Source organism: Chlorocebus sabaeus, chromosome 9 (genome assembly GCF_047675955.1).
Source record: "Chlorocebus sabaeus isolate Y175 chromosome 9, mChlSab1.0.hap1, whole genome shotgun sequence".
Taxonomy (NCBI): Eukaryota; Metazoa; Chordata; class Mammalia; order Primates; family Cercopithecidae; genus Chlorocebus; species Chlorocebus sabaeus.
Window position 1 is genome coordinate 21,709,847 of NC_132912.1, and position 22,491 is coordinate 21,732,337.

A 22,491-nucleotide genomic window follows, 5' to 3' on the forward strand; every position below is an offset into this window, starting at 1 on the left:
GTCAGTTTTCACAGCAGTATATTGCTAATTGAGTTCCACGTCCCATTTATTGTGCTTTTAAATTCCCTTTAATTATGATGCTTCTGGTTCGAGACAGCTGTGCTCACTAAACAAATAGGGTTTGTTGGAGGAGGTAATGTTAACCAATTATTCATATATATGTGCTTTATGATGAGTATACATATAAATGCCAGTTGATTTTAGAGGTGAACTTCTCCCTCAAGAACAGGGTTCTACGTAGGCTTGTCAGACTAGTTTATAAGAAGCTGAATCTTTGTCCTTCATATGTGTCCCTTTTTTATTTCAGGGAAGCATTAAGTGGATAGGATTCCATGGAAGTGGGATGAGTAATACTCATATAATTGTTCCAAAGCCAATATCATTTGAGATTCACTATGTGTAATGAGATATTACTGATGGGGGATGAGTTGTCGCTGTGAGCAGTATGGAGATTGAGAATCTACTCATTCTAAATCTGATTTCCTTTTAATCACAACAGACATTTTTTCTTCTTATGAGTTAGTGTGTTCTTTGTGCTTATACAGTAAATTGTCACATCCTAGGATATATCAAGTGCTACTAAGTTTGTTTCAATACACGCAAACTGAATCACTTGGTAAGGGATAATTAGGTTAAAAAAGGGGAAGGGAACTAGGCCTTGGGCATAGTAAAGAGCTGCAAAGCCCATTGATTGTACGGGGTTGAAATGAAATTCTAAAGAAAGGCACCTGATGGGTAGTAAACCTAGACCTTAGAATTGCTGTCTTGAATCAGAAAAATGGTAAGGAGCTATGATGAGTTTGTGGGAGACAGAACACATGATGAAATGATATGAAGTCTTATGGGCAGGGCTGTGATTATGCCTGTGTAGGAAAGAGTTTGACTAATATAATACAGCCTTGATAATAAGATAGTATAAGACTTACACTATAGATAAGACTTTCCATTTCAAAGTATCCAGGCTACTTTGTTGCTCTTGGTTCCTTGAAGATAGGCTTCAAAGACTTAAGGGGTAAACACATTGGGCTGGTGAGTCCTCCACTGGGGAGAAAAAATAGTTTTCACATTTGGCTGGTGAGTCCACCACTGGGGAGAAAAAGTAGTTTCCGGTATCCAAGTTAACTTTTATAATGGAAAATGAATCTACACTGTTTCATTGAGACTACGAGAGGGGTGGAACCTGAAAAGTTCCAGCTGAGTGAGGGAAGCAGTGCAAATGGGAATGAGTTGTATAATAATTACTTTTATGTTAAATGGTAATGCCATTAGTACTCGCTTTATTTGGAGCACTGCTATTTTTTAAATTTACATAGGTTTCATGGGGATTTTAAACCCCGATGATCCACCCCCACACTGCACCCCTGCCCCCATCATAATATCTTCAGTTTTTCAACTTGTCTATCATGATTGTTTTTAGGAAGTGGTGATTAAAAAGCTGAAATTAAAGTGTGTCTTTTCTTTAGACAGAGATGACAGTTCTACACTAACAAAGCAAGAACTTAAATTCATAGGTATGTACCAAACTCCAGCATGGTTCTAAACATAATAGTGTTAAATTAATCCTATTGTAGCTTGGAAACCTTCCCATACAAAGCAATATTAGCAGTATGTACTCATTAAAAAAATGATGCCTCAAAGGAATTATCTTTAACCTTGGATGGTAGGTGGGATGAACTATAAGTTCTTATCGTTGTACTTATTTGGATTTGTCATGTTGCTTAAGTCATGGTAGATAGATCTTAGAATTTCTAAAACTTTACTTGTAAGGGCCTAGGCTCCTAGGTCTGATTTTGTAAGGACCACTTTCTACACCCATGTCCCTTCTCTCACTGAGGTCAGGAAGAATATGAGACCATATTTTATGTTTTATAATCATGATAATTCTCTGATTCTTTAACATATATCTCAAATACTCTGGATCAGTTCAGAGAGAACATGTGTATTCTGATCTACAGAATGAAATCTACTACTCTTAACCACTTGAGGTATGCATCTGCTCATTTCCCTCCCCTAAAATCCTCATTTTTAACATGTTGATAAAGCTAATTTTATAGGCTGTATCTTCAATATGGCACTTTCCTTCTTGAGACTGTCTTAGTTTTTTATCATTTGACAAGAATATATTATGTTCTTTCTTTATGTCTATATGTAAGGTCCTGGTTAGTTGCTTTGGGGAAATAAGTATACTGCAAAAGATAAATATGTGGCATATGAGTCCTCCCCTTGAGAACATACACTCTAAAAGGAAAAGAAATATATATATATATATGTCTTTTATATATATACACACACATATATATAATGTAAAAAAACATATATCTACACATATATATGCAGTAATTTCAAGGGATGTACTTATAAGAAATATAAAAGGATGTACTTATAAGAAATCTAAAATAAATATATAAGTAATAATTTCAAGGGATGTACTTATAACTTCTTTAATGGTCAGGAGGAGTTCAAGGCCAGGGAAAATTGCTTTCAGCTGAGGGAATGAGCTATCCAGGTAATGTAACATTTGACCTGATGCTTAAAGAATATGTAAAATTTTGTTATTTGGAGATATAGGGATCAGAGCTAGATTCTTAGTCTGAGCTATATACAGTTAGCATGAGCAATGGCATAGAATGAGAATACACAGGCTGTGTAAACTAATATATGTCATATGTGTGTTTTTCATATATATACACATTTTTTTTTTCTTGGCATGTTTTACCTCCAAGATACTGATATTTGACATGAAAAATAACAACATTAGCTATTAGTCCAAGGAATTGAAAGCAGTTGGTGTTGAGTTGGAAAAAAGATAATCAAACCTGTACTTTAGGAAGTTTCAACTGGTGGGTAGCATGTAAAAAGATGGAAAAGAGCTAACACTGAAACAGAGTAACCCAATAGTTTTTTGTTATAATCTAACCAAATTTATTGATGGCCTGAATGAGGATCCTGGAAGTCAAACTGATGAGATGTGTATTACCCAAGAAGAACTAGTGATGACAGAAGCTGGAAAGGACGGGTGTTCATTTACTAACACAGTATTTAAGTAGAGATGTTTAGCACAGAGCTTGGGCACCAAAGAGAATTGAAAGCCACTTAGGGGGTAGTAACTGAAACTCTGAGACTGGTATAGGCTGAGAAATGTGGATAGAGAAGACAGAGAAAGAGGTTGAATCAGGTGTATTGTAAGATAGGGAAATCTTAATAGTAGGAAGGAGATTAAGATTCAAGGAGTGATATTTCATAGAATCTGGAGCAGATGGGAAGAGATCAAGTGAACATGTAGAAAAATTAAGTTTGAAGGAAGACAGGGAATCACTGTGGAAACATTCACTGTCAGAAAACCCCCGACCAAACCGAATTAGTTTTCTAAAACCTTCGTAATTTGAATTAATGAATTTTTAAATTATTATAAATTTTAAAAATAGATTCTCCCCAAAAGAACTGATTCTTTCAGGTATGTGTAGTAACTTGAATGTGTTTACAAAAGCGTTTTCTCTTTAGTGTACTTCAGAATAGGGCTTTAATGACTAAATAGGAGTAAAGGTTATGCATCTCAGCTAGTTATTTTATTTTAAATTCTCAATATCGCCTGAGAAGTGATCTCTCTCCTCTCCTCTTGTATTTTTTTGTCTGAAATACCTCTATCCTGGAGTTACTGTTTGTGCCTGCCTATGTGTCATTTTCTCTGCCTGTTCCTTACTATTACATAAATCACCAAGTGCTGCCTTCTGAACATTTTTTCTAATTTACTAATTTGAGGCTTTCTAGACATGACTTTTATATTTAATTTTTCTTCATTGTTTTCAAAACTCATCTTTTCTTCAATGTTGGTTCAGGTGCTTATCATTTCTTGCACAGGTTATTCTACTATCCTCTTTTTACTTTTGTCAGTATACCTAGAGTTCATCAAATGGGCTTACTCAAGCCAGAATCTCAGAAATGAAGGTAGGGAAGAATGTCATTTAATCATCTATGATTTAAAAAAAAAAAATAACATAACTGCCAAGAATGCCAAATGTTGCTTGTCTTCTTCCTTATGGTAATCTTCTTGGGAAAACAAATTATAATTGGAAAGTGCTTGCTTAGTGAATCGGACATCAGAATAAAGGCAGTTTGATCATGTTTAAATATTATAATCTTGATAATACTTTTTTTTTTCACTCTTATAATGTATTTGACTGCTTTGCAGCTTCCTTTCACATTAACTCTGGTCCTGCATTTGTAGAAACTATGTCCCAATCACCTTCATTAAACCTGGAGTTGTAGACCATGTCCTCGGTGCGCTGTTTCTGTAGATGGCTGATATACTTGTTTCACACTCAGAGGGTCATTTTATTTCAGGATCTCTTGATATATATATGGATATATATCTCTGGATATATGTATGTGTCCATTCCTACCAGAATAGCATATTTATATAATAACAGCTAGGTATTTGGAATTTTTCTTCTCATACTTTTTTCCATCATGCATGCATTAGTAGCAACTAATATTTTTATTTCAAAGGTGTATTGAAAGCTTATAGCTTTGGCTTAGGAAACCAAAAAACTTTATTTCATGTTGCCAATAATATAAAATCTGATTTTCCACCCAGATTAGGTCCTTTATAGAACTATAGAGAGAAAAAAAATCAGCATAATAAACATAAGATTGAGGGAAGATAGTAGTAATTTGAAACAAAATTTTAAAAGAGAAATTTTATATATTCAGCTATATTTTATAATAGTCAAAGCAAAGAACACAGTAAAGGGGTAATAACGCAATGGTTACAGCCAAGAAACAGAATAATAAATGGGTAAATCAGATGAAGAAAATTTCCTTGAAAGAAGGAAAGTACCAAGACTGTGGTGCCAAGGACTTAATAGACTGGGCACGGTGGCTCATGCCTATAATCCCAGCACTTTGGGAGGCTGAGGCAGGCAGATCACTTGAGGTCAGGAGTTAAAAGATCGTCCTGGTCATCATGGTGAAACCTCATATCTACAAAAAGAAAAAAAAGAGCCAGGTGGGATGGTGCACGTCTGTAATCCCAGGTACTTGGGAGACTGAGGCATGAGAATTGCTTGAACTTGGGAGGCGGAGGCTGTAGTGACCTGAGATCATGCTACTGCACTCTAGACTGGGTGACAGATGAGACCCTGTCTCAGAAAAATAAAAAGCCGGGCATGGTGGCTCAAGCATGTAATCCCAGCACTTTGGGAGGCCGAGATGGGCGGATCACAAGGTCGGGAGATTGAGACCATCCTGGCTAACACGATGAAACCCCGTCTCTACTAAAAAATACAAAAAACTAGCCGGGCGAGGTGGCGGGCGTCTGTAGTCCCAGCTACTCGGGAGGCTGAGGCAGGAGAATGGCATAAACTCGGGAGGCGGAGCTTGCAGTGAGCTGAGATCCGGCCACTGCACTCCAGCCTGGGTGACAGAGCGAGACTCGGTCTCAAAAAAAAAAAAAGAAAAAAGAAAAGGACTTTAATAGAAGTGACTTCCGTTCTAAGGAAATGTACAAAATATGACAAGACTAGACATACAGAGATATTTATCATAGCAAAAAGTTGCAAGTACTGGGGATTGACAAAATTATCACAGTGGTTATATTATTATTATTTTTTTTTAATCAGTGTCTTGCTTTGTTGCCCAGACTGGTTTCAAATCCCTGGCCTCACGTGAATCCCCTACCTCAGCCTCCCAAGTTGCTGGGATTACAGGCATGAACCACCGTGCCTGACCTATTCTGCCACATCTTTCTATTATTTTTGAGACAGAGTCTTGCTGAGTCCAGGCTGGAGTGCATTGGTGCCATCATAACTCACTGCAGTCTCAATTTCTTGGGCTCAAACAATCCTCCTGCCTCAGCCTCTTGAGTAGCTGGGAATACAGGCGCACACCACTACACTCAGCAATTTTTTTTTTTTTCCTTTTTAGTAGAGATGAGATTTTACTAAGTTGTCCAGGCTGGTCTCCAACTGCTAAGCTCAAGTGATCCTCCTGCCTCGGCCTCCCAAAGTGCTGGGATTACAGGCATGAGCTGCCACACCTGGCCATAGTGGTTGTATTAAAATCAATAGTTCAAGAGTATTGTGTTGTCTTGTCTCGGTTTTCTAAAACTGAATATGGCCGTTCTTTTTTGTTTTTATTTAAAACAAAAATATTCATGAAGAATGGCAAACGATGTTGATAACCACCATATCTGATAAGATTATGTTCTTCGGCCAGGCGCAGTGGCTCAAGCCTGTAATCCCAGCACTTTGGGAGGCCGAGATGGGTGGATCACGAGGTCAAGAGATCGAGACCATCCTGGCTAACACGGTGAAAACCCGTCTCTACTAAAAAATACAAAAAATTAGCCAGGTAAGGTGGCAGGCGCCTGTAGTCCCAGCTACTCGGGAGGCTGAGGCAGGAGAATGGCATAAACCCGGGAGGTGGAGCTTGCAGTGAGCTGAGATCCGGCCACTGTACTCCAGCCTGGGTGACAGAGCGAGACTCCGTCTCAAAAAAAAAAAAAAAAAAAATTCTTTATTTTACTTGATACTTTTTCCCCCACTAAATCTTTCTTTTAATCTTTTTAAAGAAACAGAAAAAAAAAATCACTGTGTAGTATATATGTTTCATGATGCTTCTTGCTTAGGCTTATGATTGTACTCATTTAGGTGTGCCTCATCTCTTAGTTGAAGTACTCTCCTTCATTAACCTGGTGACTCATATTTTTATACTTTATTCGAGCTTACTGTTTATAGAGAAAAAGATCACACTATATAAAAATTCCTGTCATTCATTGATTCATAACAGTCGCAGCTGACATTTAAATTGCTTTGCAATGTCAATATACTTCTCTAGGAAACTTAGGGGTGTTTTTTTTTTTTTTTTTTTTTTTTTTTTTTTTTTTGAGACACAGTCTCGCTCTGTCGTCCAGGCTGGAGTGTAGTGGCGTGATCTCGGCTCACTGCAGGCTCTGCCTCTCAGGTCCACGCCATTCTCCTGCCTCCTGAGTAGCTGGGACTACAGGCGCCCGCCACCATGCCTGGCTAATTTTTTGTATTTTTAGTAGAGACGGGGTTTCACTGTGTTAGCCAGGGTGGTCTCGATCTCCTGACCTTGTGATCCGCCCGTCTCGGCCTCCCAAAGGGCTGGGATTACAGGCGTAAGCCACTGTGTCCGGTCCAGAAAATTATTTTTTAATATTTTCCTACTGATACGAAATTTTAAATTGGAAATTTTCTGAGTGTTTTCCTTGTCCAACCATAAAGCCCAATTGTTTCTGTTTTTAGTTATTTAACAGCTTCTTGAGGGCTGCACCTTTAAATTCCCAGATTGTCAATAGCCATGTACAGTATATGGAATAAGGTGAACATGAGTACATATATAAATAAAGTAGTCTTCTTAGGACTTTTAAACATTCATTTCTAGTAGGAGAGTATCTAGAAATCATCATCTACAAGTCATAATTAGGTTGTGTGCCTACTATAGTTTTTTCTATAGTGTGTGGTTTTAAGCTGCTAACTTTCTGATAATTTGTTATGTCAGCAGTGGAAAACTAATGCACTTACAGTGTCAGAAAGTAAGGAAGCAGTCAAAGAATAGCAGGGATATGTCAAAAGAACAGAGAGCCAGCTCAAGGGGGCTCCCACTGGCTAACCTGAACAATTTTGAGCACTACAATAAATCATGAATAGTAAATTATAGCCCGTAGGAATCCTTAAACACATACTGATATAAACTGAAAATCTGATGAGGAATAGAATATTACATATAGTGTCACAATTTATTCCACAAAATAATTACTAATTGTAAAGGGGGAAAGAAAACCTTTACATTGGGAAAGCCTGATTATGTGTCATTGATGATATGCACTGCAAGGATCATTTCTATAAAATTAATGCTGGGATTACAGGCATGAGCCACCGTGCCCGGCCTGGAAACTTACTTTTTGCTATGACTGTTTAATATATATATATTTTAACTCCTCATACTCTTCCTTCACTTTCCCTGTACTCAAGATATTAGATGTCTTTCCCAGGGGGGAAAAAAAAACCTTGTCATTTTTGTTTCCTCACCCTCTTTTTTTCACCATCTCTTATGTTTTCATTAATCATGCTCTTAGTATCTTTCCTCTTGAAAACAACCCCCCCCAAAAAAAAAAACAAAAACCAATTTACTTTAACTTATTCCTGTTTGTGCACCTACCCCTGAAACTGTTCTACCAGCACACACTCGTTTAAGATCATTTGTTTTATTTTTGTGATATGTCTATGTGTGACTTAAGTCTTCCTTGGACTTATTGTGCTTCCTGATTGAGAGAATTCATGTGTTTCACTGATTCCCTATGCAGTCTTAGCCATTATATTTCAAAATACAGCATCTTACCATTTTCTCCGTTCTTTCTTCCAGAAGTTTTGTTAGGCATATTTGGATTTGAATACTGCCCTTAATGTTCTTTAAGTTTTTGTAATTTCCATTTTTTAAATCTCTCTTTTATATCTGAATAATTTGTTTAGGTTTTTGTTTTTGTTCACTAATCATCTCTTCAGCTCTGTTTAATTTATTGTTTTATTAGAGTATTGAGTGAAGAATTTTAGTGAACATGTTGTTTTCAAATTTGAATTCTTTGAAGTCTCTTTTAAAATGAACCGAGTTTAGTTTTCTGTTTCTTTCTTTTTTAAAAAAGAACTATGTAGTTTTTTTCCCACATCTGAAAATATTTTTATTTTGAAGCAATCTCAAACTCATGGAAAAATTGCAAGTGTAGTAGAGAGAACTTTATTTTTCTGAGCCATTTGAGAGTAAGTTGTGCACAGTATCCCATCAGCACTGAACACTTATGTATTTCTTACAAACAAGGACATTCTCCTACAATATCACAGTATAGCTGTTAAGAACAGAAAATTAACACTGCTATATTATTACCATCTGGTTTTCAAATGCCATTCAAGTTTTGATAGTTGTCAATGTTTTTGGAGATCACGGGGTAGTTGTTTTGGATTTCATTTTTTATTACTAAATTCAGATTATGTTTTGGGGGGCATTAATTTTATAGAAATGATCTTTTTTTGTAAAGGTTTTCTTTCCCCCTTTACAATTAGTAATTATTTTGTGGAATAAATTGTGACACTATATGTAATATTCTATTCCTCATCAGATTTTCAGTTTATATCAGTATGTGTTTAAGGATTCCTACGGGCTATAATTTATTATTCATGATTTATTGTAGTGCTCAAAATTGTTCAGGTTAGCCAGTGGGAGCCCCCTTGAGCTGGCTCTCTGTTCTTTTGACATATCCCTGCTATTCTTTGACTGCTTCCTTACTTTCTGACACTGTAAGTGCATTAGTTTTCCACTGCTGACATAACAAATTATCAGAAAGTTAGCAGCTTAAAACCACACACATTTGTTAGCTTTCATTTATCATATTTTACCAGTAGAAGTTTGGGTTGGCTGGGTTCTCTGCTTAGTGTCTTGCAAGGCTGAAATCCAGGTGCTGGCCTGCTGGGCCTTTATCAGGAGGCTTCGGAAGAAACCCTTAGCTCTTAGAGGCTTTTATAAAGACCTTGCACATGTCCCTACGTCTTCAAGCCAGCAGTTGAGTTGAATCCTTCTCACACTTAGAATCTGTCTGACTTCCACTTCTGCCACATCTCTCACTTTCTCTTCTGCCACATCTTTCACTGACTTTCTACCTTCTCTCTCTCTCTCTTTTCTTTTTTTTTTTTTTTTTAGACAGAGTCTTCCTCTGTCGCCCAAGGCTGGAGTGCAGTGGCCCGATCTTGGCTCACTGCAACCTCTGCCTTGTGGGTTCAAGCGATTCTTGTGCTTCAGCCTCCCGAGTAGCTGGGATTACAGGCGTGTGCCATCACAGGCGTTTCGCCCTGTTGGCCAGGCTGGTCTCGAACTCCTGACCTCAAGTGAGCCACTGCACCCAGCTCCTCTTCTGCTTTCAAAGGCTCATGTGATTACATTGGATGCTTCTAGATAGCCCAGGATAATTTGTTTCAAAGTCAGCTAACCAATATTCTTAATTCAGTCTGCATAGCAGTACCTAGATTAGCATTTCATTGAGTAACTAGGGGACAGGAAACACCAACCTGTCTTTAGAATTCTGCCTACCACTGCAAGATATTCTTTGTTCCTCTTTTTTATACAGAGTATTCTTTTCTCACATTTAAAAAATGCATCCTCTTAGGTTCTTAATTATTTAAAATATTTATCTTATAATCTTTATTTGCCATTTCTATTTTCGAAGTTTCTTAGAGGGCAGTCTAAGTGTTCGTATCTGCTAATTTGTCTTCATGGAGATTGGTTGCTTCCATGTTTCCTTATTTTGGATTGTGAACTTACGTTTTATCCCAGGTTGAGGACATATTCCTTCAGTCAAGTTTGTGTTTGCTTCACCACCCTGCCCCTTCTTATATTAATTTAATGTTGGGATTTATCAAACCAAAGTCTACTTGAACACAGACTATGTGGCTATAAATTCATATGGCATACTTTTTGCCACTTATCCAGAGCATAGACCAAATTGGACAAGTTATTATTTTCTCCCTCTGATGTGGTTTTTGGGTGATTTTTGTGTGTGGGTTTTTTTGTTTTTTGTTTTTTTTAAGAGTGGTCTACCCTTCCACTGAAAGTGTAGCTTTTGACAGTCTCAGCCATATAAACAGGATCTCAGTTTCATCCTTCCATCCATCCATTAGAGGCCCGAGATCTCATCTCTTTTCCTTTTGGGCATTAAAACCAAAGTTCGTACATTATTGAGACAGGCTGACTCTGCTAAGGCAGTCTGTTTGACCTTTAAGTTTTATTGTTTATTTTTTGAGTATTTATTTTTTTGAGTATTTATTTATTTATTTTTTGAATTTTAAGTCTTCAAGTTTCCTTTTTTATTCTTGACCCCTAGATATTCCCTTTTCTAGTGGACTCGGGTATTCGTTTTTAGGTAATATTGTTTTCCCTATGACACAGCCCTCAGGAGATCCTGAGAACATGTACCCTCATTTTTAGGTAATTTTAATTAGGAAGGGTGTTAGGTTGTCTGGTCTGCGTTATTGCTAGAAACAGAAATTCTCCTATTGATTGATTTTTTTCAATCACTTTTTAGTGACCTCTACAACTACCACTCCAGTCAGGTCAGGAATGGCTCTCACATTGACAAGTCAGTGGGTATTTTTAGTCTTCATCTTAGATGACCTTTATGCAGATTTGTCTTTGCCTAAGAACTTCTTTTGGAAACACCTTCTATTTTAATGTTATTTTAAATTTTTTTGCTTTTGTAACATTATGCTTAGCATGAGTGTCCATCTCTTCCACAATTTCTTTTTGGTTTTCTGGTGGCTTCCCTGTATCCAAATTTAGTATCAAAATTCCCTGAGCTGCTGCTTTTCTCATTCCATAATTCTGGCCAGAATTTGGTACTTAAAATATTTTGTCTACAATATTACAATAGCTACTTAAGTCATCTCCCTGACTCCACTCTGTTGTCTTTCAGGGCGTCATCCACACTATAGCCAAAGTGATCTTATAAAACCGTAATTCTAATCATGCCACTCTTCTGGTTTTCCAGAATGGCTTTCTGTTAGGTTCAAATTTAAAAGTCCTTTATAGCCTGCGAGACTCTACACGAGTTGACTTCGTGGTTTCATCTTTGAGGATCTTATTTCTTTACTTATTATACCATTAATTAGAGTCAATTGTTACCTAATCCACAGAAGGGAATTCTGTCCAATTTAAGGAAAAAAAGAGAGAGAATTTATTAGGTGTGTATAGTTAATTTAGAGAATTAAAAGACAGAAATAGGTCGGGCATGGTGGCTCATGCCTGTAATCCCAGGACTTTGAGAGGCTGAGGCGGGCAGATCACCTAAGGTCAGGAGTTTGAGACCAGCCTAGCCAACATGGCGAAACCTATCTCTACTAAAAATACAAAAATTAGCCAGGCATGGTGGAAGGCCCCTGTAATCCCAGCTACTCGGGAGGCTGAGGCAGGAGAATCGCTTGAACCTGGGAGGCGGAGGTTGGAGTGAGCCGAGATTGTGCCATTTTACTGTAGCCTGGGCAACAAGAGCAAGACTCCATCTGAAAACAAACAAAAACAAAAGAAAAGTTTGTTGATGATTTTTTCCTACTTTTGCATGCATTTCAAATTTTAAAAATGATTGTGTTCAATTTTATAGATCATGTCAAAAGAAGCAATACATAATGAATAAAAATGTCCATCTTTAAATAAAGCAAAAATAGAGCAGCCCATGAAATAGTTAACGCTTGCCTAGAGAGATTTAGGAACACCAGTATTCCACTGAGATTGCTGAGAGTCTCAGGAAAGAAAGGTCTAACTTAAATAGTATTTTACCATTTCTAAGTAATGAATGGATTATCTCTATGGTGATATACTCTACAGTCTAGAAAGGGAAAACCAAAGATAAAGACTGTTGTATTTATTCATTAGTTGCCAAAGGAAAAGGGAAGACTAATTAACAGCAGAAGTGTTTAGTTATTGTATATATTATTCTGTTTATTTTAAAGATACTTGCTTATTTACATTTTCTTTATCGCTGTGTAATAATTTACCTATTTATGGGGGACATTTGAGTGTTTGTTACACGCATAGAATGTATACTGACCAAGTCAGGGTCTGTGGGGTATCCATCACCTTGAATGTTTATCATTTCTGTGTGTTGGCAACATTTCAAATCTTCTCTTCTAGCTTCATTGAAATATTCAATGTATTGTTGCTAACAATAGTCACTCTAGCCTTCTGTCGAACATTAAAACTTATTTATTCTATCTAACTGTTTGTACCCATTCAACAACCTCTCTTCATTTCTCCCTCCTACCCTCACACTCTTCCCAGGCTCTGATATCTGTTATTCTATTCTTTGTCTCCATGTTTTTCAGGTCTTACATATGAATTGAGCACATGTGGTATTTGTCTTTCTGTGCCTGGCTTATTTCACTTAACATAATGATCTCCAGTTGCATCCATATTGTTGGAAATGATTTCATTCTTTCTTATGGCCAAATAGTATTCCATTGTGTATATATACCATACTTAATTTATCTGTTTGTCCATTGAAATACACTGAGGTTGATTCCATATCTTTGCTTTTGTGAATAATGCTGTGATACACATGTGAGTGCAGGTAACCCTTTGATACGCTCATTTCTTTTACTTTGGTTTTAATACCTGATACTGGGATTGCTAGATCGTGTGGAAGTTATATTTTTAGTTTTTTAGATAAATATACGTACTATTTTATATAGTGGTTGTACTAATTTTACATTCCTACCCACAGTGTATAAGAAGAGTTTATTTTTCTCCACATCCTCAGCAACATCTATCATTTTTGTCTTTCTAATCATAGCCATTCTAACTGGAGTAATAGGATATCTCATTCATTGTGGTTTTGATTTGCATTCCCCTGATGATTAGTGATGTTGAGCATTTTTTCATGTATGTATTTTCCTTTTTTTTTTTTTTTCCCCCAAGATGGAGTCTTGCTTTTCTGCCAAGATTGGAGTGCAGTGGCACAATCTTGGCTCACTGCAACCTCCGCTTCCCAGGTTCAGCAATCCTCCTGCCTCAGCCCCCCTAGTAGCTGGGATTACAGACACGTGCCACCATGCCCAGCTAATTTTTGTATTTTCAGTAGATACAGGGTTTTGCCATGTTGGCCAGGCTGGTCTCGAACTCCTGACCTCAGGTGATCCACCCGCCTTGGCCTCCCAAAGTGCTGGGATTACAGGCGTGAGCCACCATGCCCAGCATTTGTATGTCATCTTTTGAGAAATGTCTATTTATGTCCATTGCCCACTTGTTAATGGTATCTTTTTTTTTTTTTTTAATTGTTGAGTTGTTTGAGTTCCTTGTGTATTCTGGATGTTAGTCTGTTGTCAGGTGAATACTTTGCAGATAATCCTATTCAACAGTTAGTCTCCCTCTGTTGATTATGTCTTTTGCTGTGCAGAAGGTTTTTAGTTTAATGTAGTCCGATTTTGTCTATTTGTGATTTTGATGTTTTAGCCATAAAATCTTTGCCTAGACCAGTGTCATGAAGTGTTTTCCCTGTGTTTTCTTCAAGTAACTTTATACTTTCAGGTCTTATGTTTAAGTCTGTAATCCGTCTTAGGTTGACTTTTCTGTATGGTGAGAAATGGGGTACAGTTCTATTCTTTTGCCTACAGATATCCAATTTTCCCAGCACCATTTTTGGAAGAGGATATCCTTTCCCTGGTGTATGTACTTGGTGCCTTTGTCAAAAATCAATTGGCTGTAAAAAAGTTTATTTACTGGATTCTCTATTCTGTTTCATTGGTATCTGTTTTTATACCAATACCATGCTATTTTGGTTACTGTAGCTTTGTAATATATTTTGAAGTGAGGTAGCATGATGACTCCAGCTTTGTTCTTTTGCTCAGGATTACTTCAGCTATTCTGACTGTTTCTTGGCTCCATACAAATGTTAGAATTGTTTTTTCTATTTCTATGAAAAATGTTATTTTGATAAGGACTGCATTGCATCTGTAGATTGCTTTTGGCAGTGTGGTCATTATAATGATACTGATTCTTCCAATTCATGAGCATGGGATGTCTTTAAATTTGTTTGTGTTCTTTTCAATTTCTTTCGTCAGTGTTTTGTAATTTTCCTTGTAGATATCTTTAACCTACTTGGTTAAATGTGTTTGTGGTTTTTTGTTGTTGTTGTTGTTGTTTTTAAAACGCTATTGTAAACAGGACTGCTGCCTTGATTTCTTTTTTGGCTATTTCATTATTGGTGTATAGAAACAATACTGGTTTTTGTATGTTAATTTTGTATCCTCCAAATTTACTGAATTTATCAGTTCTTATAGTCTTTTGGTGGAGTATTTAGGTTTTCTGCATGTAAGATCATGTAATTTGCAAAGTAGCGAATTTTACTTCCATATGGAAGTCAACTTGAATGCCTGTTATTTCTGATGGCAGATTGCTCTGGTTAGAATTGTCAATATTATGTTGAATAAGAGTTGTGAAGGTGGGCATTCTTGTTTTGTTTTGGGTCTTAGAGGAAAAGCTTTTAGCTTTTCCCTGTTCAGTATAATGTTAGCTGTGAGTTTGTCATATATGGCCTTTATTATTTTGCAGAATGGTCGTTCTGTGCCTAGTTTCAGAGTTTTTAATATGAAGCGATGTTGAATTTTATCAAATGCTTTTTCTGCATCTATGAGATGATCCTATGGATTTTGTCCTTCATTCTATTGATGTGATGTCTATTACGTTAAACCATCCTTGCATTCCAAGTGTAAATCCCACTTGATCAGTGTATTACCTTTTGATGTTTTGTTGAATTTGGTTTGCCAGCATTTTGTTGGGGATTTTTGCATCTATGTTTATTAGGGATATTGGCCTGTAGTTTCCTTTTTTGTTGTTGTTGTATCCTTGTCTGGTCAGGGCCTTGTAGAATGAGTTAAGGAGAATTCCCTTCTCTTGAATTTTTGGAATAGTTTGAGGAGGATTGGTATTAGTTCCTTTTTATACATTTGTTAGTATTCAGCATTGAATCTATCCAGTCCTAGGCTTTTTTTTGGTTGGGAGACATTTTATTACTGATTCAGTCTGATTACTCATTGTTGGTCTGTTCAGGCTTTCTGTTTCTTCCTGATTCAGTCTTGGTAGGTTGTATGTTTTTTGGAATTCACCCATTTTCTCTAGATTTTCCCATTTGTTAGCATTCGTAATATTCTCTGCTGTCTTTTGTATTTCTGTGGTATCAGTTGTAATGCTCCTTTTTCAATTTTGATTTTGCTGATTTGGTTCTTATCTTTTTTTTTTTTTTTTTGCCTGCTCTAGCTAGCAGTTTATCAGTTTTGTTTACCTTTTTGAAGAACCAATTTTTCAATTCATTGATTTTTTTGGGGGGGATAGAGGGGGGGTCTCTGTTTTTGTCTAATCTTCATTATATCTTTTCTTCTGCTAATTTTGGGTTTGATTTGTTCTTGCTTTTCTAGTCCTTGAGGTGCATCATTAGATTGTTTATTTGCAGTCTTTCTACTTTTTTGATGTAGATGTTTACTGCTATAAACTTTTTAGTGCTGTTTTTGCTGTTTCCATTTTCATTTGTTTCAAGAAATTTTTAAATTTTCATCTTAATTTCTTCATTGGCGCAATGGTGGATTGTGTTATTTTAAAAAATATATGTATATTTAAGATCCATCTTGCTCTGTCACCCAGACTGGAGTGCGGTAATGCGATCTCTTCTCACTGCAACCTCTGCCTCCTGGGTTCCAGCAATTCTCCTGCCTCAGCCTCCTGAGTAGCTGGGACTATAGGCATGTACCACCATGCCTGGCTAATTTTTTGTATTTTTAGTAGAGATGGGTTTCAGCATGTTAGCCAGGCTGGTCTCAAACTCCTGAGCTCAGGAATTCCACCAACCTCAGCCTCCCAAAGTGCTGGGGTTGCAGGCATGAGCCACTGCATCTGGTCATGTTATTTAACTTCATTTCTCTTCTCTTCTCTTCTCTCTCCCCTCCCCTCCCCTCCCCTCCCCTCCCTCTCCCCTCCCTCTCCCCTCCCTCTCCCCTCCCCTCTCTCTCCCCTCCCCTCCTTTCCCCTCCCTCTCCCTTCCCCTCCTTTCCCCTCCCTCTCCCCTCCCCTCCCTCTCCCCTCCCTCTCCCCTCCCCTCCTTTCCCCTCCCCTCCCTCTCCCCTCCCCTCCTTTCCCCTCCCCTCCCTCTCCCCTCCCCTCCTTTCCCCTCCCCTCCCCTCCTCTCTTGTTTCTTTCTTTTTTTTTTTTTTTAAAACAGAGTCTCACTCTGTTGCCAGGATGTAGTGCAGTGGCATGATCTCGGCTCACGGCAGCCTCCACCTCCTGGGTTCAGGTGATTCTCCTGCCTCAGCCTCCCGAGTAGCTGGGACTACAGGTGCCCACCACCACGCCCAGCTAATTTTTGTATTTTTAGTAGAGACGGGGTTTCACCACGTTGGCCAGGATGGTCTTGGTCTCTTGACCTCGTGATCCGCCCACCTCAGTCCCCCAAAATGCTGGGATTACAGATGTGAGCCACCGTGCCTGGCCATGTTATTTAATTTTTATGTATTTGTGTAGTTCCCTAAGTTCCTCTTTGTGTTGATTTTTAATTTTATTCCATTGTAAATTGAGAAGATACTTGATACGATTTTGATTTTTTAAAGATTTGTTTTGTATCCTGACATATAGTCTGTCCTGGAGAATGTTCCATGTGCTGATGAGAGCAGTTATTGGATAAAATGTTTTGTAAATGTCTGTTAGGTCCATTTGGTCTAAAGTCTAGTTGGAGTCCAGTGTTTGTTTTTTGATTTTCTGTGCCAGTGATCTGTCTAATGTTGACAGTGGAATGTTGAAGTCTCTCACTATTTTTATCCCTCTCTTTAGGTTTAGTAGTACTTGCTTTCTGAATCTGAATTTTCCAGTTTAGTGCATGTATATTTAGAATTGTTATATCCTCTTGCTGGATTTATCCCTTTGTCATTATATCATGACCTAATCTTTTTTACAGTTTTTTTTTTTTTTTTCTTAAAATCTCTTTTATCTGATGTAAGTATAGCTACTCCTGCTTACTTCCTTTGGTTTCCCTTTGCATAAAATATCTTTTTTCATACCTTTACTTTCCATCTGTATACATCCTTACAGGTGAAGTGTGTTTCTTGTGGACAGTAAGTAGTTGGATCTTTTTTTAATTCATTCACCCAGTTGATATCTTGTAAGTAGAGAATTGAATCCATTACATTTAAGGTTATTATTGATATGTGAGGTTTTGTTTTTGTCCTATTGTTAATTGTTTTTTTGTGGTTTTGTATACTCTTTTCCTTTCTTTTTGTCATTGTGGTTTTCTGTAGGGGTGGTATGAGTCCTTTTCTTCTTTCTTTGTGTTTTTGCTTTGCTCCAGCGAATTTTGTACTTTTTTATGTTTTCATGGTGGCAAATGTCATCCTTTTGCTTCCAGGTTTAGAACTCCCTTGAGCATTTCGTGTAGGGTGGTCTAATGGTGATGAATTTCCTCAACTTTTGCTTGTCTGGAGGACTTTATTTCTCCTTCATTTATGAAGGGTAATTTTGTTGGATATAATATCCTTGACTGAAAGATTTTTTTTTTTCTTTTTTTTTCCAGCACTTTTGAATATATCATCCCCTTCTCTGTTGACTGTAAGATTTCTGCTGAGACATCTGTTAGTCTGATGGGGGGTTCTTTTATGGGTGACTGGATCCCTTTCTCTTGTTTTTAGAATTCTTTGTCTTTGTCTTTAGACAACCTGAGTAGAATGTGCTGTAGAGAAGACCTAAATTTATGCATTGTTTTTAGGGATCTTAGAACCTCCTATATCTGGATGTCTATATCTCTTGCCAGACCTGGGAAGTTTTTTTTTTTTTTTTTTTTTTTTGAGACAGAGTCTCTCTCTGTCGTCCAGGCTGGAGTGCAGTGGCATGATCTCCACTCACTGCAACCTTAGTCTCCCGGGTTCAAGCAATTCTCCTGCCTCAGCCTCCCAGGTAGCTGAGATTACAGGAACATGCCACCACACCAAGCTAATTTTTGTATTTTTAGTAGAGACAGGGTTTCACATGTTGATCAGGCTGATCTTGAACTTCTGACCTCGTGATCCACCTGCCTCGGCCTCCCAAAGTGCTGGGATTACAGGCGTGAGCCATCATGCCCAGCCCAGACCTGGGAAGTTTTAATCTAGTATTTTGATGAATTGGTTTTCCATATTATTGGAATATTTGGTCACTATATTTTGACTGGGTTATTTCAGAAGACTGGCTTGAAGTTATGAATTTTTTTCTTCTGCTTGATCTAGTCTATTGTTGAAACTTCTGAATACATTTTGGATTTCAGTTGATTTTTTTTTTTTTGTTGGAGTGTTGCTCTGTTGCCCAGGCTAAAGTGACCTCAACTCACTGCAGCCTCTGCCTCCTAGGTTCAAGCGATTCTCCTGCTTCAGCCTCCTAAGTAGTTGTGATTACAGGCATGTACCACCACACCTGGCTGATTTTTGTGTTTTTGTAGAGATGAGGTTTTGCCATGTTGGCCCGACTGGTGTTGCAGTCCTGTACTCAAGTGATCTGCCTGCCTTGGCCTCTCAAAGTGCTGGGATTACAGGCGTGGGCCACCGCACCCAGCCTCTGTTTTGTTCTTTTTAAATTCTCTCTCTCTCTCTTTCTCTCGATATCTCTCTCTCTATATATATATCTCTCTCTCTCTTTGGTTAATTTAGTATTCATGTCTTGAATAACCATTCTTATTTCTTTGTATTTTCAGAATTATTTTGTATCTCACACAGCTTCTTTAGTATTAAAATTTTGAATTATTTTTCCAATATTTTTAAAAACTGTTTTTAATGTTATCTATTGGTATGGAATTATTGTGTATCCTTTGGAGGTGTCTCTCTCTCTCTCTCTCTTTTTTTTTTTTTGGCTTTTTAATATTTCCTGTGTATGTTGATATCTGTGCATTTGATGTGATAATAGCTTCTGCCAGTTTTTTAAAATTTGCTTTCATAAGGGAGAACGTTTTCTTGAAGATATATCTATGGTGTTGCTTGGGTAGGCACTGTAGTTTTGATTCTGAATCTGTGCAGTCATGTAATCTCTGGATGATTTATTTGGCTTAAAAAGTATCAGCAGTGTCTATGATTTTTCTCAGTGGTTTAGGGTGCAATTATTAGTGGAGGCAGTGGTGAAGTTTTGCTGGGGACTAGGATGCCAAGTAGACCAGCCTTTGCACCACATTGGTGGACCAAGCATGCCTGACCTTGGGCCCAGGGTGGCATATGCTGGTACTGGTGTTAGTGGATCCAGGTAGGCTGATTCTTGTGCTTCTAGGTGGAGACCCATACTTCCTCAGATGCCAGTAGCGGTAGCAGTTGGCTCTGTAGGTTGGACGGTTCTCGGGTCTTTGGCCAGCCAGTGTGGTGCTCGTGGACAGTGGCAGTGATGGGACAACCTTCTGGATCCCAGGAAGAGTGTGCTTGTATTGGCGGTGGCTACAATGGGCCGGGCAGGCCAGTCTCCAGGCCTGCAGATGGTACATGCAGATAGGTGCCAGCTGTGGCAGTAGCAGCAGGGTGTGGGTAGGCCTAACCTCAGATCCCCAGGACAAGTGTTCAGGTGCTAATGATGTTGGATTGCGCTGGGCAGTCCCCTGTACTCCGGACCTGTGTGCTCCAGACTTGGCATGGGCTGAGGGTGGGGCGTTCAGGTAGTGCGGACAGCATTGGTCACACTGTTGCCCTGTGCTGGAGAGCCCAGGGCCGTGTTAGTGGAGGCAAGCATAGGCCAGCAGATGGGGAACACTCACGCATCAGCCCTAGCAGTGGTACCCCACATCTCAGCCATGTATGCAATAGCTCACGCTTCGCTCCTTCATGCCTCCTCCCTGGGAGCAGCAGCTGGTGTATCTCTTGGCCTCAGTCCTAGCACTGCTGGGCGCTAGGACAGTGCGTAGTCTGTTGGGGAGAAGACTCTTAAGTTGGTGCCTTGCTGTTGCTGCTTAGGTCTTAGAACATGTATGGGATACAGCACAAGCATCTTTCCTGTGGCTGTGCTGTCAACACAATCTCCTCGCAGCTCCCTATGTTTATTTCAGAGCCTGCAAGGATCTAGGGGCTCTCCCATGGCTAGGATTGCAGAAGTCCATGTGGGAACATTGACAGCTGAGGGTCTCTAACCTGTCCTTTTCCTGCATTAGGGAGCCTCTCTTGGTTCCTGGCCAAGCAGGCTGCCTTGCTTCCCTTTCCTTCCTTGTCTTATTAGTTTTCTGTTGAATTCCAGTGTTTTCTCTTGGACAATGTGTTCAAATTGTGATTACCTACTATTTTCATTCTTAGTGGAGGAGACAAGTACAAAATGCCTCTAGTCAGCCATCTTGAAATCCCTCTCTCAATCCTATTTAATTCTTAATAATGAATTCATAATAATAATGGACACTGTCAAATGTTTACTATGTGGTAGACGTCTACCATGACTGATGCCTGCACATACCATCAGGGGCCTGAGGACAATATTAGTGTATGCTTCGCATATGTAAGCTCATCCTTTCCCCAGCCCTATGAAATCGTTGGTACCACCTTCACTTTATAGATGAAGTATATGAGGTTGTGTGAGGTTATTTGCATGAGGGAGCAGGATTTGGACTTTTTTTTTTTTTTTTTTTTGAGATGGAGTCTCGCTCTGTCGCCCAGGCTGGAGTGCAGTGGCGCAATCTCGGCTCACTGCAAGCTCCGCCTCCCGGGTTCACGCCATTCTCCTGCCTCAGCCTCCCGAGTAGCTGGGACTACAGGTGCCGCCACTGCGCCCGGCTAATTTTTTTCCATTTTTTAGTAGAGACGGGGTTTCACCATGGTCTCGATCTCCTGACCTTGTGATCCGCCCGCCTCGGCCTCCCAAAGTGCTGGGATTACAGGTGTGAGCCACCGCGCCTGGCCTAGGATTTGGACTTTTAACTATTTTCACACCATATTAACCTCTAGGAAAGAATAAATAATTCAGTCTCTCGGGATGTGGGTTAGGGATAACTTACAGGCTTAATTACTTACTTGGTTAAATACTCCTCAAGACTGTTCCATTCACTGTCTTTTTCCTGAGTAAGCCACTGGATGGGTACTTATTTGACCTCCTAGGCAGTTTGAAAGTGGGAAATAGGAACTCAGGTTGGTGAACATTATTATTTCTGTCATTAGACAGGTATACTTCTGTCTTATTTATCAATCTTGAGTAATTGCCTTGGCTTACTAATAAAAACTTAAGTCTAAACAAGTAGAAGTCTTTTGACTTCTACTCATACTATATTCTTCTCCTGAGATCACTGTTTGTCTCCATCTTTTCACATCTGGTGGACTGAAAATGCAGCATTTGAGAAGTCAGTGCCATCTCTTTCGTCAGGCTCTCTTTCTTTGCTTCAGTGACACCACAGTCATGGTTTTCTTCTTATCTCACTGGTGTCAATTTTCTGTATGAACTCCTCTTCCAGGACCCATCCTTGAAATGTTGGAGAGTCTCAACACGTGGTCCTAGGCTGGCATTTAAGAAAACTTCCATTCCTCCTGTTCCAGTTTTTTTAATTTTTTAATTTTTTTATTATTTATTTATTTATTATTATACTTTAAGTTCTAGGGTACATGTGCATAACGTGCAGGTTTGTTACATATGTATACTTGTGCCATGTTGGTGTGCTGCACCCATCAACTCGTCAGCACCCATCAACTCGTCATTTACATCAGGTATAACTCCCAATGCCATCCCTCCCCTCTCCCCCCTCCCCATGATAGGCCCCGGTGTGTGATGTTCCCCTTCCTGAGTCCAAGCGATCTCATTGTTCAGTTCCCACCTATGAGTGAGAACATGCGGTGTTTGATTTTCTGTTCTTATGATAGTTTGCTAAGAATGATGGTTTCCAGCTGCATCCATGTCCCTACAAAGGACACAAATTAATCCTTTTTTATGGCTGCATAGTATTCCATGGTGTATATGTGCCACATTTTCTTAATCCAGTCT

General features: G+C 38.7%; 1 protein-coding gene across 17 annotated transcripts in view; it reads left to right on the forward strand.

Annotated features, from left to right (window-relative positions):
* The window catches only part of LOC103237988 (protein AF-10), a 212,535-nt gene that overhangs the window by 152,296 nt on the left and 37,748 nt on the right, over window positions 1-22,491 (forward strand). For 13 of the 17 annotated variants that reach the window (XM_073018774.1, XM_008002463.3, XM_073018776.1 and 10 more), the window contains one exon: window positions 1,464-1,511. The exons of the other annotated variants lie outside the window; for them this stretch is intronic. In XM_073018774.1, coding sequence (XP_072874875.1) covers window positions 1,464-1,511 — 48 coding nt within the window. The remainder of the gene's footprint in view (window positions 1-1,463; window positions 1,512-22,491) is intronic. 17 annotated transcript variants of the gene reach the window in all.